The following is an 11,555-nucleotide window of genomic DNA, read 5'->3' as shown; positions in this document are numbered from 1 at the left end:
TATGTACCAGTAACCGAAAGAAGCCGTAATTAAATGTTAATGTATTACAGAAAACTATTAAATTCCTTTAAAATTGGGTTGTTACTAGAATAATAAAGTAAATTACAACTACAAATAAAAGATTTATTTTGGTAATGTTATTTACAAACTGCTGCACAATGCTCATGTGGATGTAAAGTCTACTCTTTTTTAAAGCAAAGGGCCCTTTTCACTTTCCTTGCGACATCACACTTTTCACATATCGATGCGCTTGACTCGACGCAAAAATAACTTATCATCACAAATGATGTCACCATGAACTAATCACTTTAACAATCTTTTTATAAAATTGCTTTATAATTACTTTTATAAAATAAATCATAACTATTTGTTAGCAATTTCACAATCGGCCTTTATATCACAACTGTGTCACAAATCTAAACATGTGACATATATTCCCATTAATAGCATATTATTCCTCTATGGATTCAATCAGAGTTCACTGAATCGAACTGCTGGATCGAGAAACTGGCTTTGACATATAAATCTAACAATGAATTCATAACTCAATCTGTTATCGAAACTCAGACTTGTTTACCTTTCAGGTTATTATTTAAGTTTTGAGTTTTATACATTATACCAACATCAATTCTTACAAAATGTTAAATTTAAGAGTATCTACAGATGTAAGTACAATAAATCACGCTAATCATTTATAGCTGTTTCCACAGAAAGTGCATTTTAGTCACTTATTGGCATTGAATACAGAAAATAATAGACTGCATACTTATGGTGGTGATTCTACTATTAATACTATCAAATGCAGTACTAAGTTCCTCAAATTTTTAAGAGATGGGAAACTACTTACTAATTACTGCATAATATATTTTAATGAATCTAGTTAATAGTATGGATTGGATTTTACACTTGATATAGTTAATATTAGAAATAATTATGTACATTTCAAGGTTGTAGGCCTAAAAATTAATAACTTGTGTAAGTGAAGTAAGGTAAATTTAGGTACATATATAAATCAAAATTTTTATTTATTCTAATTGCTAAATCCGATTAAAATATGCATAGATGGCAACTGTACATTGTTAAAACCATTGCCTTTTTCATAGGATTAAGCGTAAGGGTTAACGGTTTAGTTATTAAAATACTACCTCCGATGAAAATCAAATCAAATTACCCCGTTATTAAATACAGAGGCTAACTACAACTTTATTTATCATATTTATTTATTTTACAAAATAAATTAGTTATGACAAAATGAAATAAATGGCTGGGCAAGCGGTTGAACAGCTAATACAAAGTATTTGGGCCAGCTATCCGCGATGTATGGCAACTGATCCAAGAACCTACTTCTTTATCTAAACGAAAGCCCCCATATTTCGCCCCAAAGAATTCGTAAAGATAATTGTTATCACCTAAAAATTTCATAACTATACTATTCTAGAGTTAAGGTCACTTTTTAATGATTGTTTGTTTCTACCACTTCTTGTATACACTGTGGTCCAAAATGTCAAAGTTTACTGTATGTAGATGTTGATGTTTTGTAGACGTATAGAAACCAATTTCAGATATAAAAACAAACAAACAAGGATATTTAATACTTTTATCACATTGTCCTAACAATCCAGAGGCTAAAAATCATGATTTATTGATGCCTGAGAGATATGGTTATTGTTGGAGTGAATGGTTAGATTTAGGACGATTATGATACAATATGTGTATTGCCTTTTTATGATAAAGTACATTATTATTATTATTATTATAACATTACGACTTAGCCACACTATAGACTCATGACCTGATATAGAGACTAGTACCTACTTTAAGAGTTTCACTATGACCCGCCACCAGAACATTCCTCATATATTAATTTATAACTTTGAATACAACTCGTAATAACCTTTGGACTTGCAGGTATATGTTCCGAAGTTGTTGCGGTACATGGCATTTTCATCTGCTGGCTTCAGTGAAAAAGCATACAAGGAACTACTTAAACACGTAAACAATCAGGATAAGATTAAAACAGGTACTTAACAGCGGCTATCACTTTAAAGTACATTTTAAATCCAATGCAGGTCGATTCATTAGTGTTAAGAACTTGTTACGAATAATATATAGTAATAACTCTATTAACGGTAATGTATTTTATTGTACGCTGCATAAACTCTTAATTGCCACGGGCAAGTACATTAAGAATGTTTTACACAATTATTTTAAACTACAATTCACATTGCCACCGAATTCTTCAAAACAATTTCTTAGTCAATGTGAGTTTTGAGTCACGTAATGGCTCATCTTCAGGACACTAAATACTAAAAACTGGAAAGTACGATTACTACTAAAACCAACGTCTGAATAAATAAACAAACTACAAACATTAAATTAAATTATTTTAATGCAGACAGCTTTCCGGGATATAGGTCCACCTGATCGCAACTCATCATAGTGGTTTACGAGGCACGGAACTTAAAACTTGACAGCAGAAGACAACTATTTGAGGTTCAACAACTATTTTTTTACCAATTTTACTATACCTAAAAGCCACTATTAATAATATTATTTTTAAATCACATAATCTACATGTAACTTTATTAATTTTCTTTATTATGAGTAAGAGTTCCATATACTATATATAATACATTTACTTTGAGTTTACGAAAGTGTTGGTTTCCTCTTCAGTACTGTTACCAAACCAAGTTTTGAATTTTCAAGCCCTGTCTGTCAGAATGGTGTTAACCACTGTATTCTACTCCACTTTTTTATAGTTACGATTATTTCGCTTACATCATGTTTTCCTCGTTATAAATAACCAATGTCTTAGTAAACAAGCTGCCCCTCTAATTTGATCTTGAATAGAGTAAGAACGTATTTTCATAGTACAAGATCACTTAGCCCTGAGATGTTTGTTATGTGTGACCTTTGGTGTTAGATTCTCTCGTAGAAAGTCCATCATGGTTAGGAAATTGTGGACGGCTAGTGTACACGAACAGGAAGGATTGGCATGAGTGGCAACAGAGTCGTCTTCCACCCACCCTTTCCCCTTCCTGTTGCCCCCACCCGTGCCATCCTCGTGGATTCTCAAGGATATGAACTTTAAAATCAGGCTTTTGGAGAATCACTAGGTTCTACAAAGTATCTTTACAAGAAGCAACGTATGGAAGTACATATCAGTAGAGAGTTCGACGAGGCAGGAATGGACAGATGTGGTGATGCTCGAGAGGCACGTGTACTGACTTCTTTCCACTTAGAGTTCTCCTGGAAGCTACGACTACTACGTAATAACATTTATCGCATATAAAAGGTGTGACTCACCAATTTAATTTTAAAGCCTCGTCCACACTGGACAAACTTTAGTCGAACAAGTTTGGCCGAACAGTTCGTGGATGTTCGTCCGAACATTTAAGGTGTTCGGGGGAGAATGTTTGGCGAACTGCAGTGTGGACGCGTCCTCGAACAAAAATCGGCGCCATCTTCGTTCGGAGACAATGTTCGCTCTTGAAGCGAACAACTGGCGAACGTTTGTGTTAGTCAGGTAGTCTGAGACAGTAACGCGTGGAAGGCGGACGTATTCCATAGTGCTGGTTGTGAGTTGGTGTGGATTACTGTTTTGTTTTTGTGCATTCAAGATGAGTAAAGATTTCTGGAATCAGGACAATATTGTTATGTTGATTCAACTTTACGAATCAAACAAGTTGTTGTGGGATATCTCAGACAAAGAGTATAAAAATAAATTCAAGAGGAAAGACGCGTATGCCGCCATAGCTACTGAGTTAGGTGTCAACGCAGAAGAAGTTAAGAAGAAAATAGACAGCATCTTAGCTCATTATAGAAGAGAGAAGAAAACGAATATACTGAAATCAGGAATGGGCACAAGTGAGAAGAAAAAGCCTTGGTGGGGTTTTCCATACTTACAGTTTTTATCAGGAAACAACAGTACCCCCCGAGAAACATTCTCAAACTTGACTGAGCCTAATGACCCCGCAGTCGACATGGATTCCAGTGACATCGATGACAACGACATTGACAACGTTTGCCGAGAAACAGCCAGCACTATTTCTTCTTCTAGTGTAAAGACTCCATCAAGATATAGTACACCCGGGACATTACGAAGTGGACTTGAAAGTTTAAGTGCAAGTGGCAGAGCAAAACGTTTAAAGAAAAATCAAGTTAACGAAGCTTATGACATTATGAAAAGCTGCTTGAGTGATTTGCAAAGTCAACAACCAACATTGAGGGATGATTACGCTGTTTATGGTGAGAATGTTGCCAACCGTCTGAGGAAGATAAAAAACCCACTGAGTTTGTGCAAATTACAAAATTCCATAGACAATTTGATATTCCAGGCGGAAATGAAGGAGTTGGAAGAAATGCAGAAGGAAAACGAGGTCACCGCATACACAACCCAAGAGAGACCTGCACCTTCTCATCCACCGGAGCACGGAAGTACTGATGTGTCACTGCTGATGGGCACTTCATTGTTGGATTTACCAGACAATTTCTCTCATTTATAAACCTTGTGTGGTTCTTATTCCTAAGATTTTTAGTTTTCAAGTGTGTTTTGAAACATATCTTAGTACATGATCATTCAGTAAAAGGTAAGAAGTTATTATTTATCTGACCCCATAAAAGTTATGTTTTAGCATTAAAACCAGAAAGCCTTAAAAAAATAGTTTTGCTTAGTCTAATGAGAAAAGATAGGCTTGCCTATAGCCAGTATTCTGCATCTTTTTACATTAAAATGCACTATTACGACTTTTTCCAAATGTATTTCAATGATTAACTAACTTGCTAACTTTACCCAGACATGAGAAGAGAGTCATAAGTACATAATATTTGCGTATTAGGATGAGAATGTTTAAAGTACGGTACTTCTCTATTTTTCAACTTTAGGACCAACAGCTTTAATCAACCCTCAATTAATGACATTTGAAGTCTTAGAGCATTTGGAAATTCGCTACCTCATGTCAGCGTTTTAGCTGCGTGTCGATCTTGTTTTAGTTTAGTGCACTGCGCGTGCCCGAAAATGGTGTAATCTCCAAAACGACCATCGGGTGTCTAACAACCTTGACTGTGCTTTGACGGTAAGGTGTTAAAAAATAATTGCCTTTAAATATTTGCTTAAGCCTATTCCTAAACAGATACTACATAATAATAACTTATTCATTGGTTTGTTTATTATTATTTATTTATTAAAGCACAATAACTGAATCAGTGTTTAAAGAAAAACAAAATGAAAACATTAAATGAGTTTAAAGTTATAAAAATACGAAAAAAATTTAAAAATTAGATTACAACAGTATTTTACAACAGTTTGATTAATCTGACTCAAACGTTTTTAATAATAGTCTGTGCAAACTGTAGGCCTTGTCACAAATTTAAGTGTAGTCGTTTTGCCACGCAACACTGCCCCAATCTGAGACAAAATACTCAGCATACTCTTCTCTCACGGCCTTTGCAAAGTCACTTGATTTTCTTCCGATTCGAGGAAGTGGGTAGTATGACTGTAGTCCATCTGTATCATTCCTCCATAGTCCTGGAATAATACTTCCATCAGGCGCAACACTGTCTAAAGAACCAGGAGGAGTGTAAACGTTAACTGAACACTTGCTCTGCCGTAAAAAGTTGTGCAAATAGATGCAAGCACAAGTAACAAGGGTACTTTTTTCTGGATTCAAGAGTAGAGGTTTTCTTAAGACCCTGAAGACAGAACTTACAATACCAAACGCATTTTCAGAGCACCTTCGAGCTCGAGACAATCGATAGTTAAATACTCTTCTTTTACTTTTTTTCCCTTGGTGTCCGGGGAACGGTTTTAAAATATGATGATGTAAAGCAAAAGCATCATCTGCAACTATTACATAGAGGACAGCAAATACTCTTCCGGGTAATGGTTTATCTTTGGGCAAACCAGTTCCGTTTTCCACAATTTTCCAAAGTTCACAGTTCTTAAATACGCCCCCATCTGATATCCTGCCTTGACACCCTACATTAACGTATACAAACGAATAGTTGGAGTCTACTAGGGCCATCAGTACAATACTGTGTTGACTTTTATAATTAAAAAACGTAGATCCACTATTTTCTGGTGCTTGTAAATTAATGTGCTTTCCGTTTAGAGCTCCAAGACACTGATTAAACTGCCAAGTTTCCTTATATCCGCTTGCTATCTTCTCCCAGTCTTCAGTTTTGGAAGGTGTCTGCACGTACTGTTTGAGGCAGTCAACTAGAGCAGCACATACTTCAGGGACAATCAGGGATATTGCTTGTTTTGATAATTTAAACAAATACATAAGAGAGTGGTACGAATCTCCTGTCGCTAAAAAACGAAGAGTAACAGCTAAGCGGTCGTTAACACTTATTGCTTGGCGGAAGTTAGTATTTGCTCTTGCAACCTTAGGCCCAATCATGAGAACCAATGCTTCAAAATCAGCATTTGAAACTCGAGTAAAGTTTGTAAATAAACATCCAGAAGTCAAATCTTGGCCACTATACTCATACCTTCTCTGTAATAGTTGTCTTTGCCACCACCTGCGAGGAAGGGGTTGATGCTGGTTGATCACAACGAAAGCCGCGGCAACACATTCTAGTCGCTTACGACGATACACCAGATCCCGGTCAACCATAACTGCACACTACTCCTGCTAGACTGAGCCTTTTCAGAGCGAACTCTAGTTTGTTCGTCCAAACACAAAAATTTTTGTTCGTCGAACAAAATGTCTACGAACTTTTAAAATGTTCGTTGTCAGATCACGACTGCAACCATGTTCAACGAACATGTTCACCGAACGTTCGCTAGGTGTGGACGAGGCATTATATTAGGAGTGATAACCCAATCAGTCTACACAATAAGGTTATTGTATGCTGAATACAGCAATTTGTAGGTCATTTAGGCCTTTAATCGGTAATCACGTAATACTTTAGATTTGCCCCAAAATAACTTTCACAAATTTTAGACATATTCGTTATCATTATCTACTTAGAAAAATATATTGATCCAGTATAATTATACGAGAACGGGTATTATTGTAGAATTGTAACAAGGTGATCACTTGAAAAACTTTGAAAATGTATTTAGTATTGTGTAGTGTATAGAATTAAATTACATCATATTCTTTTGTGAGTACATTCATTGCATTGTCTATTGGCTCACTGACCATAGTCCCATGCCCCCAACCTTCCATATAGATTAGGTTGGAATATGAACCCACTGTTTGAAATTTTCTCTCTGGATTCTTACCTTTATTATTAGTCGCTAAGTTGAGGGCATTTTTACACTAATTGCAACATTTTTTAATTTTTAATAAAAACTAAGATTTTTCTTTCAGAAAAATTTAGAAGATTGGTTTCATATCTGTGTGAAAGAAACAATCGTGTAACAACGTACAAAGGGAGTGACAGATTTTCAATCTTCTCAGAAAAAAATAACATTACAGTCTCTGGTGCGAATGAGCGGCAATATTCAAGGGATATCACAAACGTGTATGACTCACCGCCGGAACCTGAAAAGCTCAAACCAGAAAGCGAAAGTTCTGTACATAGTATTACTACGTCTACAGATGTAAAAAGGGACCAAGATGTACCTCTAGGAGAAACTTTTAAAGCCCTCTCCAAAGACGGCAGTCTAGCCAAGTTGAACGTGATGGGATCTGACAAGAAAGTTTCAAAGGAGATTTCGGCTCTGTTGTCTTCGGGATGTCCAAACAAGGCTGCTGGGGCCAAATGTAACGCGGACCTGTCATCCGCTGCTCTTCCTCTCTCGCTACATCGCAGTGATGCCAACATTCTGACAGCCGCCGTTGTAAGTATAACTTTCACTTTCACCTTTTTTAAGTATGAGGTTTATGGGACATATCATTTAATACGGAGTAAATAACAAAAACAAACAGTCTAAAATCGTAATAACCCTACTAAGTAACAAAAGTAAGGAGAAATGGACAAACATATCGTACGCTACAAATTGATACTCAAACTAATATTATTAAGGCAATGAGTTAGGTAACTATTTTAGAGGGATTTTATATAATTTTATTTCTTATGTAATTTTCATACGACAATCTGTATATTTTCAGAGGAGAACACCCCGTAAAGATTGCACAACATTGTTGTTAGTATTTTTGTAGCATTTACCTTTGTAAGACTAAATATCAATTATTATTTTAGCACAAAACTACATAACTTATTGGAAATAAAAAATGAGTTCTCTGGAGTTACTTAAAAATTATTATACGAAAAGTTTTGTCAAAATTATGCTACTTGTTGTCTCTATTTTACACAGATTTTATTTCATTGTACCTAAAGTGTAATCTCAATATTTTCTTTATTTATATCAGAAAAATACACACTGTGAAATGTGTCATTAATTGTATCACAAAACTTTAGTATAACCAATTCATCTCCTCTAGCGTTAATTATAAATTTATTTAAATCTAATTAGTTTCCACCCATCCTTATTTCAGAAATTCCTTATTTTATTAATTAGTAATTCCCAATCGGTATACACTAATGTAATATATGTGTAATATTTAATCAACTATTTTCTCAGTAACTCAATTAAAGTTATCAAATCATTCTAATTTCCAGCTTGTTATCGTATGGTTAATCACCAAATTTCATTTCACTATGGTTTGGAAACTATTTCAACGCTATTATTGAGTAAATTTTTGATTTATTTCTCTTCAAATGCCAACCACGTAACCCTGACTCTGGTAGTTTACTCCGAGTTATTGTTAAGGACTCATGACATGTTATATACTTGTGTTTAGATGTACTTATGTATTGATTGATATCTTTATACATTCTGGTGTCCCGTCATACTGATACATGGACCTAGTCAGTACTTGCTTAAATGTTGCGTAAAAATCACAAACGAGTGTAAACCATCATAAAGCAATAAGGTGATAATTTGGTTAATGAATGTTATAACAAATCAGCTGAAACTGAGTTATCTAGTGGATTTGAATAATAACACAATTGTTTTTGTAATCAGCTGTTTAAACTAAACATTAATACTCTCATGAGATTAACATTGGAACTTTGGGAGCCGGTGGGCAGATCCCTATAGTCGAATGGATTTCAAATCCACGGAAGGTACATCTAGCGTGTAAGAGCTAGCTTTCGATTGATACTAAATTTATATAAAATAATTATAGATAGGTACCTGAAATCGCTTTGTACAAAAATTTTAAAAAAATGTTTAATAATACATAATTATTATTTCAATGATAATAAAACATACCGGCACTTGCCACGCTCCGGCGGTTACTCGGGGAGAAGGCCGGGCTGGATCAGCTTAATTCTACTTTGAAGTGTGTAGATATTTTTTAAAGTTGGAACAAAATTTTAGGGCGCCCACCTCCCCCCGTCTATTGCGGCATCCCTTTAGAACTCTTAATGGTGATACAAGTCCTAGCTGAGCTAGAGCGAATATTGAAAAATCGTAAGACAGAAAAATTAGACCAATAATATGGACATTTAAGTATTTTACAGATCACCTCCGTAACCATTAATAAAAGTAACAAGTAAAATATTTCACTCAATATCTGCTTACCAAAGATGAGTAAGCAGATTTTTGGCTAAGAATATTGTTTAGGCTAAGAATAATTCTTAATTGTTCTTAGCCTAATGTTAAGCAAAACATATAGTGTGTATTAGTTCAACATAATAATCCTACTACTAGCCAGTGGTAAGCAAAGACTATCACTGCAAAATAAGACCCACCATTGATAATATGCCTGAAAATATGCTACTTTGTGATTCACTAAATGATTAAAATAAACAGGCTCCATCGAGTGACAGTATCAATTTATACTGAACAAATTTGTTTAGAGACAAGTTATTTAGTACCGGGTAAAAAAAACAAACATAAACGTGAAATACTAAGGTCCAGAAATATTCTTTCTCTTTTAGCTGGGTAAGAGAGTTCAACATTTGACTAATTATAAATTCTACATAACAGGTAAACACACAAAACATCGCAGACAGGTAGCCACCAGCTGAAATAAACAGTTTACATCCCAAATTGTACAGAAGTATTATTGTAACAGAAATTAAAATTGAAGGCGAGGAAGTTGCCCGATGACATGAAGATCTCCTGGCCAGATAAATGTGGTTAAGTCAGCACTAATTTCCAAAATCACGGTTTTGATTAACATAAGGTTCTCATACAAAAGTATCTGAGTAAGGTGATGTTAGTTGAACTAATTATGACTTATCGGGTATGGCGAGCCAAGGGCAGGTGCATTTGCGAACACCGCGCCGATCTAGAGAGAGACCTTGAAGGGGGTATTTCTCCAACCCCCTACCCTTGTCACCCTCCCATCCTCTCTCGAGATGCCAAAATGGATGCAAAAATTTGGACAACCGCACACTGCAATCGGCCTAACGACGTATTCGGCCTGGTCGTTTCTCAGGACGACTGTTCCGATACCACGTACGCCGAGTCCCCCTCCGGGCCGATCATAGTGGGTGGATGTCTGTTTGATCGCATGCATTTTACAGTGTATAAAATATCGTCCGGTTTGAGATGGTCCGGGCCGGTCGCAGTGGGTGCCCCCAGGTTCTTGCCACCCAACTATGGCCTCGTGAATCGGCTCAATTTTTACTCATTTATAGCACGATTACAAATCAATGGATTTAAAAATAACGGATTTTTAAATTTACCAAATCGATTACTACTAAAAGAAACACTAAGTTTCGAGGATTGAAATATATCCTCTTCTTACGGTTTAAAATATTAAAACATAAGTTTAAGCATGGAAAAAGAAAAATGGCAAATATATATGATGATATCCGTATCTTTAAACCAATTACTGATTGAAATATATTTTCTGTTGGTCAGGTGCAAGACCTGAACAATGTGTACGTGAAAGCAATGGAATCGCTAGACAAGAGGTTGGTATCGGTGCAAGAGCAAGGGCTGGTACTGTACAGAACCCTGGAATACTACAGAACCCATCCTGACAAGGTGCAGGACTGGGCGAGACAGCAGGCGCTCTTGCTGGCAGCTCTACGTGACAAAACCGCGGTGTGGTGGTGTGAGGCCAAGTCCGCTGCTGCCGGCACTCCGACCACTAAGGCGACCAAGACCGACAAGACGGCGCAGCTTAGCCCCTTCGATAAATTAAAAAAAGCCATCGAAGCACTGAAGGCTAAACTTCAAAAGAAGGTCGACGAAAAACAAAAAGCAGTCAGTGAGAAGAAAAAGTGACCTCCATGGATGTTAAGTGGTGACTTTTTACATATGTACATTTTATGTTATCTCTACGAATGGTACAAGATATTATAAATTTACATTGTTGAAGCATATCATACATGAATAGTATTGCGTACAAACTTATTCATTTTATAATAATTACAGTTCACATTTGCTAATCCTTCTTTTCAATAGTCGCTATACAAGTCTGTATAGTAAAAGTGAATAGTTTTTGCCATAAACAATAGGAATTATAATTAATTATTGCCGACTCTCAAGTACATTTTTAAGACATAATTTTAAAGTATGTTTTGCACTTGATAGTTTTACAGTCGTCTTAGTATCATTTATTTAAATCTTATTTCAATTC

At 35.6% G+C, this 11,555-nt stretch overlaps 1 protein-coding gene across 1 annotated transcript; it reads left to right on the top strand.

Annotated features, from left to right (window-relative positions):
- Window positions 1-510: 510 nt before the first annotated feature.
- On the top strand, window positions 511-11,301 carry LOC124366601. Its single transcript, XM_046823199.1, has 4 exons — window positions 511-665; window positions 1,909-2,020; window positions 7,320-7,792; window positions 10,832-11,301. Exons 1-4 carry the CDS (start codon window positions 639-641, stop codon window positions 11,198-11,200), a joined length of 981 nt encoding a protein of 326 aa, XP_046679155.1. The 5' UTR covers window positions 511-638; the 3' UTR covers window positions 11,201-11,301.
- The last annotated feature ends 254 nt before the right edge of the window (window positions 11,302-11,555 follow it).

This window comes from Homalodisca vitripennis, chromosome 1 (genome assembly GCF_021130785.1).
Source record: "Homalodisca vitripennis isolate AUS2020 chromosome 1, UT_GWSS_2.1, whole genome shotgun sequence".
Classification (NCBI taxonomy): Eukaryota; Metazoa; Arthropoda; class Insecta; order Hemiptera; family Cicadellidae; genus Homalodisca; species Homalodisca vitripennis.
Note: the sequence above shows the minus strand (reverse complement) of the source record. Positions and strands in the feature narration are given on the sequence as shown.